General features: G+C 41.7%; 1 protein-coding gene across 2 annotated transcripts in view; it reads left to right on the top strand.

Annotated features, from left to right (window-relative positions):
• The window catches only part of fndc3ba (fibronectin type III domain containing 3Ba), an 84,289-nt gene that overhangs the window by 36,120 nt on the left and 22,279 nt on the right, over positions 1–25,890 (top strand). For both annotated transcript variants that reach the window (XM_088310979.1, XM_088310987.1), the window contains 4 exons: positions 14,742–14,818; positions 16,430–16,661; positions 16,758–16,926; positions 17,094–17,224. In XM_088310979.1, the coding sequence (XP_088167105.1) occupies positions 14,742–14,818; positions 16,430–16,661; positions 16,758–16,926; positions 17,094–17,224 (609 nt within the window). The remainder of the gene's footprint in view (positions 1–14,741; positions 14,819–16,429; positions 16,662–16,757; positions 16,927–17,093; positions 17,225–25,890) is intronic.

Below are 25,890 nucleotides of genomic sequence, written 5' to 3'. Positions count from 1 at the left end.
TTTCAATGGCTGAAGTTTTTGAAAAAGGCTTTGTCTGAAGGCTTTATTTTTCGTCTTTTTGTCTGACTTACTGACTTACTTTGGTGAACTAAAATTGAAAAAACTTTTCTTGAAAATGATTTCATCCAATGAAAAGTAACTGAAACTACATTTTTTACTAAACTAACTAAAAAAAAAAGAAAAAACTAAAACTAAATCAAAACTGTTTTTGAATAAAACTAAAATATAGATCAAGATATAGATATAGATAAATAAAGTCTAATAAAGCCATCCTAAAAACAAATTGAAACTAAGTTTAAAATACTAAACTCAAAGCAAAATAAAAACTTTCAACTCTAATTAAAATTCCACCAAATTTTTTCCTGCTAGTTGAAAGATGTCATTGTGAACGCTTAAAAGATCGCAAGTCAAAAACCATAAACTGTCTTTCATATTAATTCATGGGTCATTTGCCTTTTCTTTTTCTTTCTTTTTCTTTCTTTATTTTTTTTACATAACTAATGCGATATCGTTTATTGCAACCCAGATTAAGATATTGCGTGCGTTTGCAATAAAAAAAAAATCGCATACTAAATCACAATCGTGATATTGAAGTGAAAAAAAAAATCCAATTTACATCCAAGGGGGGCTTTAACAACAACAACAATCCAAAAAGTTCCGCTTGTAAGAATCGTCTCCAGGCCAGGCCAGGCCTCCGTCAGTCCGTCTAATTAGCATCAGCACCCACCCCAACTCGTCGGGTCTCTCCCCAAACCCCCTCGTGCCCCCCCTCCCACACACACCAAGACCATTCCCCCGAGCTTTCCCACACTCACATCAAAGGGCAACCCTCTGGAGGGTGTGTTCGAGCACCCCACTCTGGAATGTGCGTGTGTGCGTGCGTGTGTGTTTTTACAAGGCTGTGTTGGTTTACTGTTTTGTTTGCTCTTTGTTGGACTTTTATGTGGGCTGATGAAGCCTGGCAGGCGGGAGGGGGGCGGCGTGGGGGAGTCGTAGTGGATGCTGGATGGGGAGCAGGAAACTAACGGCCAACGAGCCAGGGTGTGACATCATCGTCTTCATCGCCAGTGGCTTGTTGTGTTGCTTTTTGGACAATATGGATCAATTCAAGGAATTTTCCCAACTTGTCTAATTTTTTTTTTTATTATTTTAAATTGGTGAATAAAAAAAATATATAACAATTTCATTTATTCAAAAAACAAATCAAATATTCCAATGAGTCTTTTTAAATTTAATTTTAATAATTTTATATCTGAAGATAAAAAAAAGTTGTTATTAAAAATGCATGAAAAATTAATTGTGTAAGTAAAATGATGAAACAAATTATTGTAAATGCAAAAGATTTTTTTTTCTGTATTCGTTTCAATTTTGGGGCAAATTAATAAATTTTTAAAAATAAAAATGCATAGTACAAATCATGATAAGTTCAAGCAAATTAATATAACAAGATTTTTTAATATTCAACTTCCGTGTGCATTTTCAGTTTTTGGGCCAAAAGTTTTTTTTTTCCAATTGGATATTTAAAAAAAAAAAAAAAAAAGAACGTAAACATAAACTCAAGCACATTACTACCATTCATTTTGTATCAAAACGATTAAAACCATATTTTAAGTAGCTTTTTGAAATGCTTGTTCTTATTTTCCCTTGACAAAATTTTTCCATATTTAACTCCATTTGGGGAAAACAAATTTTATTAAAAAGTACCAAAAAAATGTAATTTAATTTTCAATATCAACTAACTAAAAGAACAAAATTTTAACAATGACGTCTCATTTTGCAACGTCGTCTACTTAAGTGGTACGAAACTATTCTCCAAAAACACAAATGGAATTTGCTTGTACAACGTCTTCGTGGAGGCCTCCTCACTTTTTAATATATTTAGCCTCCTTCTATTTTTGTCTCAGTCGGCCGGATGATGCTCGCTTTCGCGTCGCTCCTTTTTTTTTTTTTTGCCTGACTCTGCACTTCCGTCCCTCTGTGGCTTTGGATAGGCCGCGTTGCAAATAGCAGCTTGAGCGAGACATATTGTGGAAAGTCTGGCGCTTGCGTGTGGAGATGGCGCTAAACACGCTAGCAGTGCGCCCACGCACGTACGATGGCGCTACGGATTCCTTTCGCGTCCGGCAGCAGTGTGCCCCGATTGAGGAAATCCGGCAAGCATATCCGTCATGACAGGATGCATAAAAATCATTAGCTGCCTGGTGCTGTGAAGCCAAAAGGTTGTCTGCCAGTTTGGTTTGGATGTGTGAATTTTTAAGGGATTCGGCCTGTTGTCTGCGGTCAAAGGATTTACGTGTTGCGCAGTCGCCACTGGGTGGCGCAAGTGAGTAAAAATCACATTGCATTTTTATTTTATTTTTTTAGGCCGATGTCGATTGTGATTCTTATCTAACCGTCCGATTATTTAAAAAAATAAAAATTGTTCACCCCTGATGCTCCGTAATGACGAACAAAACTTTGCCTCCCGACCCTGCCGCCAATTGTCAAGAGCGGCCGATTCGATTGTTGTTGCGTGCCCTTCCTTGCTCTCCCTTTTGAACTCGATGCCCTCGCCGCAAAGAAGAGTCAACGTTAAGCCAAAGCGAGTGGAATGGAAATATGAACGACAGAAAGAGGTAAACAGGAAAAAAAAAAAAAAGAAGCGAATCACACCAGGCGTGTCTGGTCGTGTCTGCCGCGTTGTGGGCGAGGCCGCTTCCTCTTTTTCCGCGCCGGCCGCTGACCCCGAGCACACCCGCCGGTGCCGCCGACCCTCTTCGGACTTGGGAAGTTTGCTGGCCCGCTTTCGGGGTGAGCGGGGGCGGATGTTGGGGGGCGATTGCGGCGAGGAAGAGGAGGAGAATGCTGCCTCTGTCCTCGTGTGTGAGAAAAAAAAAGGGCTTGCGTTTTCCAGAAGGAGAACGGGAAGAAAGGGAATCTTTTCCAGGGATGAAATTCCTGACTCGCTTGACGCTCAGGGTACAGCTGGGGATGTTTGCACCCCCCCCTCCTCCTCCTCCTCCTCCTCCTCGTCTTGTTCATCTTGTTTTAATTTCGCCTCACACCACTTGAATAAAAGTTGCATTCTTTTTCAAGTGCATCCAACTTGATTGGGAATCTTGCTGCTTAACTTAAATTAATTTTGTGGAAAAAAAATAATCAGCGTTATTCAAATCATTTTTTTTTCAAATGCACATTAAAAAAAGACTATTTGATTTTTTTATTATTATTATAATATTGGAGTACATGCAAAAAATTATTTTGCCTCAGTCGTGAGTAAAATCATTTTTATCTTTACAAGTAATAATATTTTTTTTGTTTTGTGTACTGTTGGTTTATTTCTATGCAAATGATTTTTGTTTTATATTATTCCACGGAATTAATAATTTTTTTTTGTCGTCCTTGCATATATCTTGCACCTCATCTATGTCGTGCACACTGAATGGAGGAGTGAATGTGTGTGTGTGTGTGTGTGAGGGGGGGGGGGTGAGGCGGGGGGCTTCTGGGAAAGTCCCTGCTCGAGTTGGACTTGGATCGACTCCATCACGCTAAGGCTTCGGGAGTCTCTCTGACAAAATAATAAAAAAAATAAATAAATAAAAAAAGGGGGGGGGGGACAAATTGGTATTGTGAGAGCGGAGCAGGCGCTCGCTCGCCTTTGATCAAACTGAGAAAACCGGAGCCGTAAAGTGCTTGTCAAAGGCCGTGACTCATCCTGAAGGAATGGAGGGAGGGGAAAGAGTGGGGGGGGGTTCTGGGGGGGGGGGGGGTGCTTTACAAAAGCTGCTCTTTTTACTGGGTCAAGGTTTGCGGAGAAGAAGCAGGAAACGATTATTGGACTCCGCCGAGTGTGTTTACTCGCCGACAGCTGTTGCGCCTCCTCGCTAGACGCGCCCGACTGATTAGGGAATGGATATAATGAGTCATGGGCCGTCTGGATCGTGTACGTCGGGCCGCTCGCGCGAGAAAACGCTTCGCCGACGAGCAAAGTGTGTCGCCCGCCCACTCCCGGTTGACGTTTGAAGTGGCAAACAAAACGTCCGGAAAAAAAAACAACGAACTAAACAACATGACTTTGTTCGCTTAAGGCTAAATGCCACGGACGGGCGAATGAAACGAGCATTAATGATGCAATGTTATGATTTTAACGATGGATGATTGAGAAAAAAAAATCAGGGCGGTAAATAACAGTTATTAGAACAATGCTCATACATGGAATATATTCTTTATCCTCTGCAAAGAACGACTACTCGTCCTGATGCTCACTAAAATTACTTCCATCGTGAAAAGTACATCGCGACTCTGAAACATTGTACACCAAAATTATATTCCCGGAATTTCCGATGCCAGTCATGAAAACCTTTTTTTTTTTTTTTCAAATTTTCTGAGAATATTGAGAATAAATTTTACAAGAAAAATAAAATTGTTACAATAAATTTGATTTTGCTCCAAAAAAGTTGCAATTGAAAAAAAATGGTCATTTCCCGAAACATTCCGATGTTTTACATTTTTTTCTCCATTTAAATTCATTTAAAAATTTACCAAAATAGGTCATGTGGAAAGAATTGGAATAATATTTTCACGAGAAAAGTCAGAATATTTGAATTAGAATTTGATTTTACAAGATAAAAGTTCAACAATTATTAGAAAAAGAAAAAAATATTTTTTGGGGGGAGAAAATATGTCCGGGGCAAATCTTCACTGCATGTGTGCGTGTTTTTGTGTGCGTGTGTTTCCAGGTGTGTCGAGTGTGATTTGTCAGTGTAAACAACGCAAATGTCAGCGTGTCCCAGAATTCAAGTGTTTGCGTGTTTGTGTGTGTCAGCGTGACTCCTTTAAGAGTTTATACACAAACGTCCAGGTGTTGCGCCGCTTTTGTCTACATTTTTTTTTTCTTTTCGCAGACATGTTTGTCTTAGTGTATGAGCGCCTTAATGTGTAATTGTGTACACACTTTTGTGTGTGCAGCTGGGCTGGTGTGTGTGTGTGAGAGCACAAACAAAGCAAAGAGGCTGAGTTCCTCCAGACATTACGTTGCCCGACTCTGGAGCGGGCCCGGCGGCAAGTGGGTTGGTCTGCAGTCTCGTCTTTGTAGTGGGAGGGCACGTTGGTGGCCCCCGGGCGGAGGAACGTGCTGGCATTTTTCAAAGGCGTCACCGCAAATACTTGACATGCTAATTCAGCTCGTTCAGATCACGTGATTGGAATTTGGGGCTGATGACGATTTCTCAGCTGATCGGGTGAAAAAGATTTTTTTTTTTCCTGCTGTTGGGCACTTTGGCGAGGGAAATTTTGTGTTTAGTAATTTATTATTTAAGAAATTATGTTTAGTTGTTGGCTAAGTAAGTATGACTCGATTTAGCAGTTGGGTTTAGGATACCAGTCCAAATTCAGAAGAAAGAAAATGACGGAGGAAAAGCTGTACGTTTTTCTTTTTTTACCAAAGTGGAAATTGGTTGCGGAAAAAAAAAAATTGCGGCGAGTGAAAATAGTGAATATTTAGCGCGACATGGAAGCATCTTATATATCAGGGGTGGGCAAACTTTTCGATTGGCGGGCCACAATGGGTTCTAAAATTTGACAGAGGGGCCGGACCAGGAACAGATGGATGGAGTGTTTTGGTAACCTCAAAAAAATACATTTAATTTGAAATGAAAGTGAACAAAATTACATTCATTACAATTATTACAACAATATATAAATGTCTTTGAAAAAAACACAATATTATGAAAATAAAACATGAACAAGGTTTATTCATTTATTTTTTTTCAAGTTCGGCGGGCCGTATTAAAACATTTAACGGGCCGCATGTGGCCCCCGGGCCATAGTTTGCCCACCGCTGTTATATATGATATAACCCTCTGTCGTTTCTTTTTATTTGCCTCCTGTTGGGTTAGCACTGTTGCTACGGTAACAACAACAACAAGAGTTGCTTTTTAACATTTTTTTTATCAATTTATTTAAAGTTCAGTTAGTTTTCATTCCGTTTTTTTTTTGGGTGCATAAAAAAATGCGGCTCGAGAAAATAGTGAATATGTAGCACGACAAGGAAACATTTTATACATGCTCCAACCCTCCGTCGTTTCTTTTTATGTGCCAGTCATTGGGTTAGCGCTGTTGCCACGGTAACATAGCATCCAAGATGGTCGCTTTTTAAAATTTTTTTTAAATCATTTTATTTCAAGTTCGGTTAGTTTTCATTCCTTTTTATAGCAATATTTTTAAAAAAATGTTGGAGCACATTTGAAGCATATAGGCCTGCTTATATCTGCAATTTCCTGAACCGGACCTTACTGGCATTATACTCCCCCCAGAGGTCAAATGTGCGGCAAATGAAAAGCTGGCATCACATCATATTCAGGTCATAAACTTCTTGACTTGTTCTGCCTTTTATATAAAACAGACGCGTTCAACCTGAGTCAACACAGGTTGATTTCCTGAGAGAGGACCTGCCATTCAATTACAGCGGATATGACTTCTGCAGGTTCGGTACAAAAAGCAAAATCCATAAACTTGTTGCAGCTTTGAACGCGGTGCGGGAATGAAAATTTAAATCCGTTTCCGTGGTAATTGTCCCGCCCGGCTCACGGGAGCGCTACTTACTGCTCGGCTGCAAACGGAGTCCTGGAAAGTCCGCCCGGCGACCGACAGCCATGAGCTGATGGTTTTTATGCTGTGCGCATTCTGCTGATTCAGTTGGGAGGGGGGGGTGGACACGATGAGATTTTGTTCTTTGGAAATGAGTAATAACGCTAAAATGTCACACGAGGACAAACTCAAAGATCTTTTGTGTTGTCTTTTGCAAAATCAAGACAGATGGCGCTCAAGTGGAAAGTCCCTCATTGGATTTTATTTTTTTTTTAAGTCACATTGTATTCTAGTTGCCCAATAATTTTGTAAATTTCTGCTTTATTTATTCGCCTTGCAAATATTTTTTTTAGAACCGATGATGAATGTACAACTAATCGAGACTATATTTTATTTTACAAAGTAATCGAATCGAATTTTTATCATTCAGTTACTCATTCTGATTTATTTTTTTTTTTTCAATTTCAACAGTTTTGGGACATTTTGAATCGCTCAATCCACAATTTTTTTTTTTTAAATTGACCGCCGTTTTTGAGATATTCAAGAAAATAATGACATTGGTATTGTCTTTACGCTCCAACTTCAGTGAGGCTGTTTCTGTCTTCTCTGGCATGTCCTCGCAACATTCTTTGTCCTTTGATGCAATATCGCAAAAAGTCTGAAAATTCGGCATTAGTAGCAGTAAGCGAACAAACACAAACACTACTTTTTGTAACGTACATTTCGGAAACTGTCAAAAGCACTTTGTCAACCAATTGCCGACTCAGCAACCCAAAATCGTCCATCAACCCCAAAAAAATAAATGAATAAAAATCTTTGGCACTGTAGAAAATTCGGTCTGATTTTCTGACCAGCAACTGAATCGTAATTTATTTATTTATTTTTAAATAAAAAGAAGGAAATTGTTGTTTTCCAATCCAATTAATCGAAAAAAATAATCAACAGATTAATCGATCATTAGAAATCAGTTTGCTATCCTGAAGGACTACTCAAATCTGAATAATTATCGTTGAGAGCTTGAAATAAGAGGATTTTTTTTTTGTTCAACAATGACTTAAACGATTATTCGATTATTCAAGTAGTTGTGAACTAATTTCATAATTGAATGGTTTTCAGTTAATCGAGGATGCTCCCTTCGTGTTGCCGACTATGATGCGGTGATATTATGAAAGCGGCTCGGAAGCAGGAATGTGCTTTCACATAACTCACACACACACACAGACGCACACACGCACACACACACACAGCAGTGAAATTGATTTTACTGTAATCCCACTTGTGCAAAATCTGCAAATTCTGATTTACATTCCCAAGCAAATCAGCGACTCGCTCACATTACCGACTGCTAACTTGTCTTAAAGAAAAGGGAAAAAAACCCGATTGCGTCTGTTGCCAGTTTCACATACACACTCTTGCATTGTTACCCGGTGCAGTGGCCCGCACAGGAAGTCCCGCGCTTCCTCCTCGGCTGCCCCTCCCTTGCCTCTCAGCGCCTCCCAACCTCACCGGATTGCGTGGCATGTTTGACCTGGGATGTGACGCTAATATTTTTAAGTTGACTCCTGTGTTTCCTCCTGAGGGTTTGTGTTTGGGGGTGTGCGTGGGTGTGTGCGGGGGTGTGTGTGTGTGTGTGTGTTCTTGTCTTGCACATTAAGTGTGGCACCAACCGTGACCTCCAACCTCTTATTGACGGAACATTGGCGGGCCCACCCAAGAAAAATACAGTGGACCCTCGCTGTTTGCGGGGGATGTAAACCCCCAAAGTTTCTTCAAAGAAACATTAACAAAAAAAAGGCTAATAAACCTCCAATATTGTCTCTCCCACGTGAAAACAAAACAAAACAAAAAAACTCCCCGGAGAAATGATCATCTAATAGAATCTGGAGTTCCAAACCACAAGTGTGGTCCACTGTTCTGGGGTGTGTGTGTGTGTGTGTGTGTGTGTGTGGGGGTGGGTGTGTGTGTGTGTGTGTGTGTGTGTGTGTGTGTGTGTGTGTGTGTGTTCTCGTTTTTCACCTCAAGTGTGACGTACCCTTGACAAGAAAAGTCCTCATCTGTGTGTATCTGGACGTGTGTGTACACATGTTCTTGTCTAGGCATTTTCAGTTGGCACCACCGTTGAGATCCCAACCTTTGTCGATGGGATAGGGGACATTTGGATTGGGTCACATCCACGCGAGAAAAAAATCAATTTATTTTTTTGTTTTTTTTTAATTATTTTTTTCTTTCTATTTAAGTACACCGCCACCTTTGACATCTCACCTTTTTATAGAGGTGATATATCGACCGGTCTATAAAGAAAATTCTAAGAATGTGTGTGTCATTGCATGCATGCATGCGTGTGTGTGTGTGTGTTCTTGTATTTTATTTTATATGGTACCTTCCTTGACATCTCAACTTTAATTGATGGGACATTTTGGCTAGGCCACCCGAGACAAACGATAGTCTGTGTTTCTGAGCGTGTTTGTCTTCTTGTTTTCCTGCTTTAGTGTGGAACCACCCTAGTCATGATAAAAAATAGCCCACCTTTTATTTACCTAACCTTTTAGTGCCTCAAAAGAAAACTACAAGTGTGTGTGTGTGTTCTTGTCCATTTATTTTAGTGTGACGCCACACTCGACACCCCACTTTTTATTGAGGGGACATTTCTCTTTGTGGGGACATTTGGGGTGGTCAACACATGAAAAACACGAGTGTGCGCGCGCAAAGGAAGCTATTGTGGGAGTGCCTTGGGTCTCGGCGCTCAGAGGACAGATAACATTACCCCGCTGACGCTTACATAACTTCCAGGCAATGCCACGTCACGGCTGAAACACACACACACACACGCACTCAGACAGCTAATTGGACTGAAAGGTGCTCATCGACGCACTTTTCTTGGGTGCACCAGCAAAAATGTCCCCACAAAGGAAAATATCGCTTAATTAAAGGTGGGATGTCGAGCGGTTTCACAGACAAACAAGACCACACACACACACAGTTTAATGAAATTAAAAGTGTTTCTTGTAGAGTTCGGTCCCTGGAGAACAAGGTGAGCTATCAAGGGTGATGACACACTTACACAAAAAAGCAATGGCGCACACACACATATACACACATGCTTTCCCAACAGAGTCTCCTCTCCGCTCCTTCTGGTCACCACATGTGGAGTGCAAAAAAAAAAAAAAAGTTGTGTTTTCGACATGTTGTTGTCCAAAGTATTGTGAGTGAGCGTGTGTTAATGCAGCGGTTGCAGACAGTGTGAGGGTCCTTCTGGGTTCCTGTGTGTGTTGTGACTTTGGGGCCCACTGGCAGCTGGCTTTGACAGCTGCATCATGGGAAACATCTGATGAAATGTTACATCACTTCCCGCTGTGTGTGTGTGTGTGTGTGTGCGCATGCGTGCATGGTTGTCAATGTATAGAAGGAAGAAGTTGGACAAGATCGCGAACTTGTTTCTTCTGAGCTGAATTGCGTGCACGGGCGTGTGTGTGGGGGTGTGTGTGTGTGCTTGCCAAGGTTTTTATAATTAACGAAAACTAATTAAATAACTGGACCTGAAATTGAAAAAGTGTTTTCGTTAACTAAATCAAAAGCAAAAAATTAAACTATTTAATTTTATGATCTTCTATCTTGCACTAGACAAATATTTCATGTATTTTGAAAAAAACTAAAACGACACTAAAACCAATAAATAAACCAAAGCATTAAAAATAATCATTTAGACGAAGGTGATATAAAAACACAATTTGTAAAAAAAAAAAAAAATACAATTCCGTAATTGGTGAATGTGTGTGAGTATGGATGGGTCGCTGCTGGACTTCCGGTTGGTGATTTACGGTAATAAATGTGTTACAAATGGAATATATGATGGGATGGTGAATTGATAGGTTGTTGATGTATGACTGAGTGAATGGGTCGCCAATGGATGAGTGAATCAACGGGTATCGTCCAGGGTGGGGAAATACATCTGTTCCGTGGACTGGAATGGTTAGTTGATGGGTCGCTAACGTAAGTCAAGTTGGATGGATTCCTGATGGATGAGTGAATGGATGGGTCACTGATGGACATGATTGGCCAGATGGGTCGCCTATGGATGGATGGGTGCGGAAGTATAACGGACGCCGAATTGCACGGATAAGTCGCTGATTTTGTACGATTGCATGGATGGGTCGCTGACGGACAAATTAGTGAGTCGATAGAAGTCTGGTTGAATGGCCGGTTGAGACCTGAATTTTTGGCCGCGTTGCTTGTTGAACCTGAATGGAAAGGTGACGGATAGGTCGCCGAACATGAGGATGGGTCGCTGATGTCGCAGCGGCTGGAAAGCGTGTTTGTGCGAGCTGGCTCGCCGCTGGAATGGTGCGGGATTCCATTTCGATTAAGCACGGGGAAGTTGTGACGTCACGTTAGCGTGGGGCGCGCGTCGCGCACGCCATTTCACGCGCGTTCACATCCGGACAAACATTCAATTATGCGCCGCGTTCCAAAATGGCAGCCATGTGGCTTACAGCTGTGTGTGTACGTGAAGGGCAGCTTCACAAAGAGTGTCTTGTATTTTTCGGGCCGGGGGGGGGTGGCGGCTTACTCTGGCCTGTTGGGTCCAGTCCAGCGGGCCGTGGATGGGAACGTGTGTGCGTGTACTAGAATGTGAGTGTGTCAAGAAATGCTGCTATTTGCCGAGCGAAGAGCACAAGGCCATTGGCGGGAGGGTGTGTTTTGGGGCCGAGGTGTGGGCGTGTGTGTGTGTGTGTGTGTGTGTGTGTGTGTGTGTGAGCTTCTCCTCAATGCCGACTTTCATACCCGTCACGGCGGGTCGCGAGTAGACGGGACTGAAGGAGGTCTGTCTACGAGCTACCTGTGACCTTCTCACCACACTGACACACTTTTGACACACACTCCACCCTTGTGCGTGCGTGGGTGTGTGTCGGGGTGTGGGTGTGTGTGTGTGTGTGTGCGTGTGTGCATTCAACCTGACTGGAAGTGAGGCGGGTTGGGGAAGGCAAGAGGGAATCATTTAGGGATGAAAGAAAGGAAAGGATGGAGGATGAAGTGAGTAATATTGGAAGGATGTGACTAATGGCTGGAGGGGAAGGCAGGTAATTCCTGAAATGTTGGAAGCGTGACTAATGTTGAATGTTCACCGCGTGTAAATTATTCAGATGAAATCTAAATTTATAACAGTGGCGCTAAGTTGTTGGGCATTTTGCATTTCCCGAGCTACTTTTGTCGAACTTTAGCGCAATAAAGAAAACGCGAGTCGTGCCTGGACGATTAATCGAGTCAAATTGAAATTGCAATGTAGAGGAATGCAATTTTCAAATCACAAATGCTGCATTTTTGTCTGAGAAAAAAAAACATTGATCAATTGTGTTGGTTGGTAGGGCTTTTTTCTTATACATTTTTTATATAGTTTCATAATGATGAGAACAATAATCGGATATTGCGTATTCATTATTGAAATAGATGAATTAATTGCTTGTCTGTAAAACTGAATAACATCAAACGCACAAAATTGATGGGGGGGGTAAATCTCAATTTAATTATTTCAGCCCTAATGTATCATTTTTAAACGTAACTACGCACGCTGAATCAAATAAAACTAAATCTCACAAACTATGGCCACAAAATGTCACTTATCTTGATTTAGCTCACGTGTTCTATCTGGGGAACTAAATTTGCAATGTGGTGGAGGAACATGTTTTAATGTACGGATTATTTATTTATTTTTTTGTGTAAAAAAAAAAATCATTACATTTCCTGAAAGCTTTCCGTAAAGTTTTTTGCGGGTAAATTTACAGGTTTTGGTTAATTAGTGGAACGGTTTCCGTAAATCTGCCAATTTTTGGGGACACATTTGCGTGAATTTTTGGGTAAATTTGCAGAAAAGTTTTTTTCTTTTTATTTATTTATTTATTTTTTTTAGTTTTAGTTCATTTTGCTAACCTACACTAGGAAAGTAGTAAAGGCATAATGGCAGTAAATGCTTTGATTAAAAAAAAAAAAGAAACACTTTAAGGCTTGTGAAAACCAGTAAACGCGGCACTTGTGCATCACGATCACGTATCCTTTGACCGGTGGGCGTCGTACCGTCGTAAACTGAAGACTGCCCGTCATTTGTTTCCAACCTGTCCACATTCGTTGCTTTAAAAACCTCACCGAATTTTTAGTGCGTTCGCTATCTGCATTCCCGTCGTGATTTATTCCCTCCAGCGTTCCCAACAGCTTCCCAATGACTTTAGCAGCCCCGGACCTCCATCGCGCTGAAGATGGAGGAGGAGATGGTCCGCGTGTTCAGGCAAAGATGGAAAAGTCAACATAGTTTGAAATCTGTTCCTTCTATTATGTCCTTGCGCCGTTTTTGTTTCTCACATGAGCTTATTACAGCGACGGTGCTGTAATTGTTTGTCTGGACATTGCAGACGCCACAAGAATCCGTAAATCTACTTATACTTATATATTAAGAAAAAAGTAAAAAAAATAGCAAGGTGGGTAAATGTGTGGCATACCTTTATAATAAAAATGATTATATTTTAGAATTATATTGTTTCCACAGCTATTTTCTTTTGATTCCTAGTGCAGCCCATCTTTAGAGGGTGGTCGTTTTATGTAAGTGCTTATTTTTAAAGGGTGATGAGGGAAATGATGGAATTTTAGTTGCAATGACTAACTCTGACCAGTAGAGGACAGCGTTCGCTGCTTTGCGTGGATGGCCAGAGGGGACGCTCGCATTCCTGCGCGAAGAAGAGAACGTTGCGAATAAATGTTGATATTTTGTGTTTCAGATAAGCCAATGGAGTTAGAATACTTCATATTGTTGTGTGAATGTGTTTTAATAGTATGTGATAGATATATTGGAATTAAGATTGTTGTGTTTATTGACGTTATTCGTTCGAGGCGTAACTTCGTAGTTGAAGTAGACAAACAGGTTGCCGTTGAAATGGCGAGAGAGCGTCGTGTACAATGTCGCTAAACTAATGTATATGCTCCATATGTGAAATACTTTTATAATGAATACACCTGTAAGTTTATTGGGGCGTTGCATTTATTGTCATGTTTGTTAATAAACTTCAATTAGTCTCGCATTCCAGCGCGAAGAAGAGCTACCCGTAAGGTGGAAACAGCAGTGTAGAGCGAACGTTGGGAATAAATGTTGATATTTTGTGTTTCAGAAGCCCAAAATATAACCCTTAAAAATTAAATGTTTAGCGACAGATTAGTGAGAACAGGTCTCATGTACCACACTAAAAATGTACATAACGAATACTACGACCGTGGGAAAAAATGTCGTATAGCAGATCCGTAATTATTAATAACTACAAAGAAGTGCACCTCGGGCCATGGTGGGTGTTACTAACACCTTAAAAAATGTTAGCCAAACTAAGAATGACCGATTTTTACATTTTTCTGATAATTATGCGGCGTAGATGGTCTCCAAAAGCTTCGCTTGCGGCGGACGTGTGCGCCGTGACGCACTTTCGTCACTAAAATGCAGGTAGTCAGCAAGTTTTGGCGAGATCGGTTCTACTTTCGCCAGAGCCGCTTGCTAGCAAGAAGCTTCGGTTGACTACTACTCCGGCGAAAAAAGTGACGGTTTTACTCACAAGTCAATAATCACGCTTGTTTGTACAAAGGGATTACGAAGAGTAAAGAATAGACGGGACAAACGAGAAGCTAACCGGTTAGTATCCCAAAATTATGTGTTTCCGTGATCGAGTACATTTCTCACCGAAGTCTGTCTGGAACAATAGTATCAGGCAATTAAACACCTATCTGGAGAGAAAATTAGTCAACATAATGCTACACACACAGCTAGACAAACAATATCAATTTCCATTCTCCAACAAAATAGAACCATCAAATGCCAAACGACATACAAAAAAAATAAACAGAAAACAAAAAGTCTACTCAGAGAAACAAACCCACCATATTGTCTGATATTACAACCACACATTTTGTTTTCAATTTCTGCAATATCTTTGTAAAATTTTCTATTTCTTTTATATAAATCAAAAATATTATGGCATGCCGTACGTCTGTTTGGGAGGAGTGGCCTAAAAGAGGCTGAATGAATTATTAAGGTTTGAAGTAAAATAGAACATTTTGGGCTGTTATGTTTTTATCAGTCAATGCCAGTCGTGACTAACAAGTGTCAATCTTTGCTCAATTGAGTCAATGTTTGTCATCTTTTGCAGGTCCTGCCGAGGTCCCCATGATGTCCCCAAACGGGTCCATCCCGCCCATTCACGTGCCACCAGGATACATCTCACAGGTTTGTTTGCCGCGTTGTACGCCGCCGTTTCCATTTGTCTGCTGGGTTCCAGTTTTTCTTGCTGTCAAGAGTCTCCTTTGTGTTAAAATGTTGCCATTACTATTTTGGGGGTCGGGGGGCTCCGCTGTCGCACAACAAAGCGCCATCATGAAAACGACTAACATCATCCGATAAACGCTCAACACTAAGAAATTGCAGCAAAGTTTCTCAATCAATGATGTTAGTCAGAAAAAGCTCAGGGCCAAGCATGGAGCCTTGAGGCACACCGTTATAATGCTATGTGGGATTTCTCGCATCACACACATTTTTAGCACGTCCTCCAAAAACAAACATTTTTTTTAAGGCCACATATAAAGGAGTCTTGGAATTATCTGACTAATCGGCCTTCAAATGCTACCTCCACGGAATGGTGGGCCGTGTTCTAATATGATAAGCGTTCACGATTTTCAATAAACACTACGGAGCTTAGCCTCTTGTTTGCTCGGCGATGAGGAATGTACAGAATGTCTGATTACCTTCAAGCAAATTCCATTTACATAAGCATACTGTACCAGGAGGGTCAGTTAAGTACGGCGTGTGTGTGTGTGTGTGTGGTCTGAATTTCGGCCACTGATAGGCAGGTCATTGGCTTGCCTTGTGTGTGGGTGGGCCAAGTGTGAGCGGGAAACACTGTCACTCTTACATAAACAGGCCTGATAGGGGACACGCACACAGGGTGTTATTGACAGATGATTTTTTTTTTTCTTCTTTGCAAAAGGGTTGTCATGGTGTGTGTGTGTGTACCTTTCAACAATTTGTGTGTATTAGCAGTAAATATTGCATGAAGTCAGGTCCACATATCATGCTGGTACTTTGTCCTCTGTAAACACTGAGCTGGAGGAGGAGGCCGCACGCACGCACGCATGTGTTAATGCATGTGTGTGCTGGGAGTGGGGGGTTTGTATGGAGTAGTGTTCGTCATTTTCTTTTTGTCACCAATTTTTTGAGGTCACTGACCGATTAATCGGCTAATCGGCCGGCCAATTGAATTGGCCGATATTTGAAACAGGCCAAAATCAGCCGCTTTTTTTGCACACATTATAACCTAAGGCAAAGATAACGAAATTTAACCCGCCATCCCAGAATAAAATGAGTAAAAAAAATAAATTATTTTTTTTTCACATTTTTCTCTTCCTCGTGGGGTTTAACAAATACTTAAGGACCAAACTAGTGTAAAACAGTCTCGACTCTACTCAAATCAAAATTTTCTGCCCGTAATGTACGCCTTTATTAGTCTAAATGTTAAATTATTTAAAAAAAATAAAATACAATTTTTTTATTAATCAGCTTATTAATTGGTTATCAAATTTATGTTGTTTATGTTAAATTTTGAAATTGGCACCAGCATAAAAAAAAATCCACCTTGGTTGGGACGTCAATGCTATGCCATATTCTGGCAATGTGTGCTGATTAAAAAAAAAAAATAGAAAAAAAAGTCACTCCAGCAGTTGAAGCACAAATAAAATGCTGAAATTAATCTAAATAAAATGGACTGATAAATTTCAGCATAAAGATTCATTCATGTCATGTCTCATGTCTCAGAACGTTGACGTCCTTGCGTTTCCGCCGCAGGTCCTGGAAGATACCACCGGGGTCCGCCGGGTGGTGGTGACCCCCCAGTCTCCAGAGTGTTATCCCCCATCCTACTCCCCCGCTTTGTCGCCAACGCACCACCTGCCCCCCTATCTGGCCCACCCCCACTTCATCCCCAACTCCCACTCGTTCTACCCGCCCGTCAGCCCCGGCGAGCTGACCCACCACCAATACTACCAGCACCACCTCCCCCCCATGTACGGCGACCCAGGTACCCACGTCTCGAGCGAGCGCGCACGACAAGAATCGTGACGGTGGGGAGGTTGCTAGCTTGTGAGCGCCGCTAACTCGCGCTCTTCCTTCCCAGAAATCATCCCGCTGTACGGCATGTCCAACTTCATCCGAGAGGAGACATACGGTAAGCCGCAGCCCAAGAAAATCAAGGAACAGAGGCAGCTGGAGCGACAGAACCGGCTCAACTCGCCGCCCTCCACGCTCTACAAAGGCAGCCTGGGGACACCTCACAACGGTTACAGGTGACCGAGCGGTATCAGTATTTTAATATATAAAAAAAAAAAATATATATATATAGATTATATATCTAGATATATTTGGTAAAAGAAAAACAAATTGCGATAAAAAATATTGTGGACCATTTTGAAATAAAAGTTTCAATTAAAGTCTACCATATGTTTTCAAATAGCAGCAAGTCCCACGTGCCCTCGCTCGGGTCGGTGGGGTCGGGCGGCGGAGTCGGCAGTCCAGGTAGCAAGAAACCGGAGAGACGACTTCGCAGCAGTCCACGCAACGGTGAACCGGAGGCGCACACGCAAGGTAGGATAAAATCATTTCTACATAACATTTGGGGGACGAAAAACTGATATGTTATCGGTTTGCATATGGTTTGCATAGGTTTCAAATTTGCCTATTTGGGAGGACGCAAAGTCTAATTCTCTTTGTTGCTGTTTAGTTTGACCGTGACCTGAAGATGAGAGGTAATATACGGCTTGGCGCATTTTTTATTTATTTTATTTTGAGGAATTATTTCAAATTGACTGCCCAAGCAGCTAACTGCTGCTTGTTGTGAAGCGAGTTGAGTCACCCAGCACCGTACAGCCAGCGCTCGTACGTGTGTGAGCGACTTGTGACGTGACACAGGAATAACCTCAGTGACCCGACTTGAACGGCCCTTTGACTACATGAAACGCGCCTTTTTCTTTCAAGAATGGTTGAATGCATCCCTGGGTGGGAAAAAAAGATTTGTCTGGCTAGCCGCATAGTTGAGGCCGTCCCGGAGCGCTATCGCTTTACCCCCAGCCACAATACACGCCTTGTTGCTAGGGGTGGGGGGTGGTGGGTGGTGGGAGGGGCAATGGTGGTTGTGCATACCTGTGGAGTCTTGCTGGATGAAGGAAACTTTGTGTCATGGAGATACGGCAGCTCTGTGTTATCGCACACACGCACAAATGTCATTTGATGTTTCAGATAGTAATAAAAGCAGCTTGAGAAAAATAAATGACTGCTTTCTCCTTTCAATGTGGATCTATTCTTCCTGAGAGGAGTTTGCTTGTTCTCCCCATGCCTGCGTGGCTTTTCTCCGGGTACTCCGGTGTCCTCCCACATTCCAAAAACATGCATGGTCGGTTCATTGAGCACTCCAAATTGGCTTTAGGTGTGTTTGTGAGTGTGAATGGTTGTTCGTCTTTTTGTGCCCTGTGATTGGCTGGCAACCACTTCAACGTGTGCCCCGCCTACTGTCCGAAGACAGCTGGGATAGGCTCTAGAAAAAATGGATGGCTATGTAGCGTGAGTGTGCCTATGAAGCAGTCTGAAAGATTTGGTGTGGCAAGGTTGTGCTGATGAATATTTTATATTGGGTGCAGTACATACACATACAAATCAGAAGTCAGTAATTGTTTGAATTGCATTGTATTATATTGTTCAACAATTTTTCAATTTATTCTAAAAAGGAGAGCATTGGTAACAAATAAATGGCAATACCTCATCTGTCAATGTTGTTAAACGTGAAGAACATGCGCCAGAAACAGGAAGTTGACGCATTTGATTTGCCCTTCGCGGGCCACATAAAATGAGGCCGCGGGCCAGATATGGCCCCCGGGCCTCGTGTTTGCCACCTGTGGTCGAGCTTAATGAAAAACGTGTCATTTTTTACTTGGCCACTATCAGTAGGATTTTGGTTTTCTTATTATTGGGTTGGCAAAGTTCAGAGAAGCCGTCAGTCAGGGAGGAAAACCGGCAGTGGCTTTCGTGGAGACGTTGAGCCAGCGTGCCAGCCGCACAACCGTCAAAGTGCAAGTTGAATTGATGGAAATTATTGCCAAGAGCTACGATGTAGATGTCAAACTCCAGTCCGGGAGGGCCACTTTCCTGCATGTTTTCTGTTTCTAACGGCTGCAACACACCTGATCCAAATGATCGGCTCTTAAGAAGCCTGATTAGTCTCCTGCTCATTTGAATCAGGTGTGTTGCAGCCGTTAGAAACGGAAAACACACAGGAAAGCGGCCCTCCAGAACCGGAGTTTGACACCTGTGATGTCGATGATAGAGCTAAAGTGGAGGGGGCCCAAGAAAGAACCCTGGGGGGACACCAGAACAAACGGGGGGGATGAGTGAGAGGCCGGCAGTTGTGTTGATAAAACTGCCGAATGCAGTAGTAAAACCGTGGAGGCAGACTTTTATTTATTTATTTGTATCTAAAATAGGGGATGCCACTGAGTAAGTGTCTGAGCGGTGATCATGTTTGCGTCCCTTTTACAGGCTCCACGCGCTTGGGAAGACAAAAAAAAAAAGTGGTAATGTGATCAAATGGATTAAATTTGTGATGTGATTTCCTCGTGAGTGTACTGGCCCTTTAAATGCGAGCTTTCATTCAAGCCAACGTACGGACAGTGTGTGAGTCCACATGCGGCGGCTGTGTTTGACTGCATGGGAAGAAGACACATGCACGCACACGTGCGCAGGGGGGCGGGAAATTGACAGCTCGGCTAGTGAGTCGGGTAACGTGCACACGTCGACGACGCGATGTCTCGGCGGGTCCTCAGCCCTCTCGGCCCGGCTGGGTCTCAGGGACATGATGGGGATCGGGTACGCACACACGCGCATGTAATGCTGGGGAAGGGAACTTGCTGGGAAACAATCAGAGCATGGGGGAGTTGTTGTAGGTTGGAGGTAGGGGACATTTAAAAAAGCTGAAGCTTAGAAAAACATGTGCGCACACACACAGACACACGAACATCCGCCACATATAATGCGGGACACATTATCAGGAGTCCTGTAATATTTGAAGCATCGTTTATTTTTCTTAGGATTGTTGAATTACAATGTATTTAAAAAAAAAATCACTTCCCTCAAAATATAAAATATTAAATATAATAATATTTGTTACATGTTCACAATTTGACGTCCAATTTCAATTCATTACATAAACATTTTCTTAATTCGTTACGCCAGCTCAGCGAAGGCCCCGCCCTCTCCGTCCGTCTCTTCGAAACGAGCCGAGCAGAAGCAGATGTGGGCCCCGCTATACGCCTCCCCTCCCCTCCCGCTCGCCTTCCTCCGTCTTCGCTTCCGCGGCGTCCACCGCAGATTCCTAGAAACCGGCGGAAACACGACCGTCCGGCTCCGTCGCCAAGTTACCGCGAGTCGAGCGAGCGGAGGCGAAAGCAGATGTTCCTCGCGCGCTCGCTCCGTCGAGTCGAACTGCACCGCTTACGATATTGCAACACCGTCTTCATGTTTCTGTGCCATGTATTACGTAACACACGATAACAGTTCCCTCCAGAAGTATTCAAACACCAAGATTAATTCCATTTTTTTTTTTTTCTGGGGTTGACATTTTGTTTTTAGCTCAAAAGATCAGAGCCGGCCGGGCACTTGACCCTTTTTTACCCAGTCAGTGTCCCGCCCTCCGGCTACAATCTCGGTACGGTTCCGGCCTCGACCTTCCGGCCTCCCTCCAGTCTCCTCTTTGGGAGGTAAAATGCATGCTCTATTGGGTTGAGGTCCGGTTATTGACGTGACCATCTTAGGACCTTGCGCTTTTGCGCTCACACATCTTGTGAAATATGTGAAGATTAGGTGCTTTTTTTGTTAGCAAAACTGGCTTGGACAAAGTTTGCATATCAGGGGTGGTGATAGTTGAGGCAAACGTGATTTGATTGATTGATAGATTATTCTTAATGCACTTGAATTCAAGGTTGGATTTTCCTCTTTCTTTTTTAAAAATATTTATTTGTAAATTTTAATCTTGTGTTATATACAATTAAATGAATGTATTACTTTATTAATTTTCATTTGTTTTCATGATCATATTTTTTTTCCGCATTCAAACCGATTGACCATTTTCGGCTCCAGAAGCCGATTGGTGAACTTTGCCGCAAAGTGACCCAGGCGTAATGAGGAAAAATAAGGGCGGAAAAAAAAAAGCTAATCTTTATTTCTGTGATGTCATCTTCATTAGCTTCTTGACCAAATCATGACTCATGCTTTCATATGAACATCCAAGCGCCCCTTCCACGATGACCCCCCCCGTTCTTCCACCTTCCTTGTTTGGATGTGCATCGCCATGGCGATAATCTCATCCCCGGGCCGAGTCGTCCGCGTTTCCCACGGCTTCCAAATAGGGCGATGCGGAGGAGGCGATGTCGGAAGAAATGACGCGGCCGACGTGAGAAATCTGAAGGAAAAATGATGATGATGATCATGTGTGAGGTCATACGAGGACGGCTGTTCCTGCCAATCACAGCGCAAGTGACCGTGTCGAGTGCGCCGCAGCTGAGTTGTGTTTGCGTGTGAGGAAATCCCGACGATTGTTTTGATTTTTTTTTTTCGGACTGAGTATTATTTCAAATCATCCTGTTTATTTCCCTTGCAAGGTGGCCGTTATAAATAACTTTCTCGAGGATCCATCGCATTCATCATATGACGCGTGCCTTGTAATTGCATGTGCCTGAGCGTGCGTTGGACTTTTTTTCTTTTTTTTTTTTCACATGTGGGTTCTTTCTAGTGGTTTTCTTCGTACTTGATGTGCTAGGTGGCGGTTATCGTGAATTACTGTGAGCCTTTTATTTCGAGGTTAATTGTAGGTAGTCGTTGATGATTTGTTCTAAAATAAGTCAATGATTAAATGTTTTGGGTGTACAATTTATAGAATTGCAACCATAAACACTGAAAGCGTTTAAAAAAAAAAAAGATAAATAAACTCTCCACTACGTCATGCCTCACCTCATTCAACTGCAATATTTGTCGTTTTTTGGGCGGAAGATGAAGTGTGAATATTTTTTCTATTGCCTGTCTGCATGTGTTGCGACACCATTTGTGTTGCAAAAAGGGTCATCACGCTGCGATTATCGATGCTAGAAGTTAGCCCGTCAATTGTGTTTTTATCATTATGTCTTAGCATGAAACTAGCAAGAGCATTCTGGAAAAAAAAGTTGTTTGGGTGTTTTCAATGCACAGCGTGAAATTCTCCATTTTCTGTTTATTTTGGCAGTCAACTTGGAACAGCAAAAACAGCCTAAAGCCGCTTCTTTTTGGTGACTCGTTGGCTGGAATCAGTTGCAAACAATGAAGTTGGTTGATTTTGTTCATCGCAGCAATTCATTGAAATATCTGTCAAGACTTTTCTTCCTGCGCGTCTACACTGCTTCTTTTGGGGAGATCGTCTCGCTCCTGCTCTTTCATAATTCGGCTCGGGTTGAGCAGGGTCAGATGGGGTCAGGGTTCCGGGGAGACCCAAATCCCTCGGTCCCCTGGGCTTCTGCGGAGATGAGCTACTTATTGAGTTGAAGTCGATCAAGGCGGGAAATGGAAGGGATGCGATTTGAGTGAAGCTGTGTTTCTTTAAGCGGGAGATGTCACGTAACGCAGAGGTGAATTTTAGAGAGAGAGAGAGAGATTCAATAAAAATGCTCAAATCAATTGCAAAAAATTTAATAATAATTTTTTTATATATATAAAAGCGGTCAAATTTGAATAATCTAAAATAATAAATTACATTATGTCCTAAAAGAAAAAATTCCAAGTACTGAAATTATATGGGGGGAAAAAAAAGATTTTGTTTGATGAAAGAAAACCATTTTAAATTTTTTGGGAAAATTATAGTAAATAACAAAGGAAAAAATAACTTTTGTGATAATGTCAAATAAAAGAACAGTTTATAATTCTGTTCAAGAAATATTAAATCATTTCGATTCTTTATGGTGCCAAAATAAATTAGGTGGGGAAGAATCTTTTTTGTAAAATGAATTAAATATAATTTTATTCATGTATCTGAATTGAAATAATTGTTGGTTGCCTTGAAAAAAAGATGCCTCAACTTCCTTGTCGACATGTTGGACTTGTTTAGGCAGAAAACTCCAATCCAATCTTTCCAACGTGCAGCAAACCTTCACCATGACAACCAGTGTTGCAGGTGTGTGCTTGTGCGCGTGCGTGCGCGTGTGTGTGTGCGTGTGTTGGCCAGCTGTTGAACTCATGCCGTGCTCACCATGCAGGCAATGGCAGGTTTCGTCTTTTCTTTTCTTTTTTTTCCTTGCTGCATCCCTCCTTCCTCTCAGCTGAGTGCCTTTGCTCTCGGTTGATTAGCGATGACTATCGTATCGCACTTATTTCCACATTATGTGTGTGTCTTGTGTGCGCGCGCATGCGTGCACCCTCCGCTGCATTTTTCACATTTTTCTCCCCCTCCCCCCCTCCCCCTCCAGGCCTTAAAGGTCTTTTTCTGTCCCGGGCGCAGACAGAATGCAAGCCGGAGCCGCAGGCCGTCATTCTGCAGGAATGTGACCTCTTCTTTTTCTTCTTCTTCTCCAGTTTTTTTCTGCAAACACGCACACACAGGGTGTAAAATGTGAAAGGGTGCACGAGGCAGGCCACAGCCAGGATGTCATTGCTATCAATAGTTTCTGCTGAAGATGTTTATTTTTTTTTTTTTGGGGGGGTTTCTTCTTTCCGGCTGAGTGTATTCGCAGGAGTCAGGACGCGGGCGGTGGTCCCATGTCGCCCGGAAGTCATCTGCTGCACCAGATCTTAATGAGTGAATCATTAAAATGCATTGAAAATGTTAAAAAAATAAATAAATAAATAAAAATTCATGGCGTGGGCCGATATTAGATTCTGGCGATATGATAACCGTCAGCAAAAATATTGCAGACACAGTATTAAAATAACAACTTTAAAATGGCCTTTTCTGAACTATTTGCCTAAATAAAAAAATATTTAAATATTTTTTTCCCCATTACATCTTATTTTGAAACAAAATATAGAATATTTGGTACAGAAAAAAGATGTATCATGCTAAGTTTAAATTAATAAATACATTTTAATATTTAACTCTTTTTGCTATACTTAGTAATTCAGTGTCCCATCAATGCTCGGCTGGTATCAGAATACATGTTGTCCTTAAGGCTAACTAGGACATGCTGGCACCTTTTATAATTAAAAAAAAAATGTTTTTTTTTTTAGGATGATGCACATTGAATTTATTTTCAAAGAGGCCATACATTCAAAACGTAAACAAAAATGCGCATAGAATTTAAAATACATATCAAAGTTAACCCCAATTTTTTTTCCATTTCAGTTCATCCGTGAAAATGTTTGGGTTTTTTTTTTCAATTTTTGTTGAATTATTTCATTCGTTTTCATTAACTCTAGTAACCGTGGCACTTTTCCAAAATAACATGTACGAAAGAGTGGCACACATGGTGCCTGAGTAAAAAAAAATAAATAAATAAAAAAAAAGCCATAGAAGTGACATAGCTGTAGCGATGCTAAGCTAATGTCTAATATGGTCGCCCTTGCTTACATTGTTAGTCCATCTATAATAAATCCGAGATTTAAGCCTGCTAAGTCTACTTGCAAGTCTATCTCAGGCAAGAACAGCGCACCCGGAAGCACGTGACCCGCCTCTGTGGATGGCACCACGGCGCCCTCTGCTGGCCTTGTAGTGAATTGCGCGCAATTCTCAAACTTAAACGGAAAACGGCTGCTTTTGGGTTGACTTGACACTTTTTGAATGTGTCGACTCCCGCATCCGATAAATTGAGGTTCCACTGCTGCTTTAAAAAAAAAAAAAAAAAAACTTTCCATCCTTCCTTAATATCATTACCATTTTGTGGGGGTAAGACGAGCAATTCCCGCCGCTCTTGTTCCTTTGAAGCCATGTCGCTCTTTTCCGTCTTGTCTGGCCCACACTTTGCCCCGAGCGCTTTTTTTTTTTCATCCCTCTTCCCTAGTTCCCAAAACCTTCGTCTTTATCCCATTTTCCTCCTGCCAATGTCTGTCCTCGCTTATCGTCTTACACTCAGACAGGATGTGAGGTCAGGCGCACAAGAGGAAGTGTGGGCAGCACATAAACACGTTTTTGTGTGTGTGTGTGTGTGTGGGGTTGTGTGTGTCTGTGTGTATCGGACTGCTTGTGGTTCTTCTCCGTATGAAAGAGTTTAGCAGCTGGCCTCATCGACCACAAGTCGGAGCACTCAATATGTTTGTGTTTTTCTTTGAACCACTGCGTCTTTATTGGAAATTTTCCGGATCAAAGCAAGAGACCTATTGATTTTTTTTTTTGTATTGATTTATTGCTTGCTGTATCTGCACTCAACATGGACTATTCAAAAATGTACATAATCTTGTTTTTTCTGTGCAATTTATTCTCACCCATTTGGTGTTTTTGTTTTCTGTGATGCCACAAGGGGGCGCCAAAGCCCTTGCAAATAGGAACTAGGTACTAATTGGTGCCAAGGAAGTATGTGCATGTCAGAGGAGGAGCTAAGTTAAATGTGCGTCGTTACTTTGCCGCTTGTGAAGGTTTTTTCCCCAACACCATGAGACAAGTATAATGACATTTCAATAAATCCCCCAGCCCCCCTAAATAAAAAAAAAATCTCCCAAAAAATGTCAGATTTTTGCAGATTTTTTTCCCCATTTTAATGTCAAATAAATACTGAAAGTATTGTTAGACAATTAAATTTAATTCATGTCTTTATTGTAAATTTTAAGAGAACCACCAAGAAGTTTATATTATTTTAATTAATCATCCGATTAATCGGTCATTGGAATTTGGAATTTTCTCGTAACAAATATCAATCTCCCCCCTCAAAAAATCCACATTGGTCCGGTTCTAATATTTATGGTTTAATCTATGCATAAAGGTAGTTTTCAGCATTTATAACGGAAGTATCGATTATAAAGACTTGACTTTTATCTATTTGAAACCAATTGTCGAATTTTTTTCCCCCGCACAATTTGCATCTTCAACCTTGCCCAGGTGAATAACCGACAACCGACAAAACTGTTCATTTTCAGCTCCAAAATGGTCGACAACGCAATCTGTTACATGTGTGCGTGTATAGAGTTCAGCAGGTGAAGTGCATACAGTAGCTCTGCTCCAACTTCTTCCAACACACACACACACACACGCAAAGAGCGAGGTCAAATTGAGGTTGTGCTTCCATGACATCACGGTTGCCATGACTCATACGTGT

This window comes from Idiotropiscis lumnitzeri, chromosome 1 (assembly GCF_059441095.1).
Source record: "Idiotropiscis lumnitzeri isolate Australia: NSW breed Sydney's pygmy pipehorse chromosome 1, RoL_Ilum_1.0, whole genome shotgun sequence".
NCBI classification, from domain to species: Eukaryota; Metazoa; Chordata; class Actinopteri; order Syngnathiformes; family Syngnathidae; genus Idiotropiscis; species Idiotropiscis lumnitzeri.
This window is presented reverse-complemented; position numbering and strand designations above follow the sequence as displayed.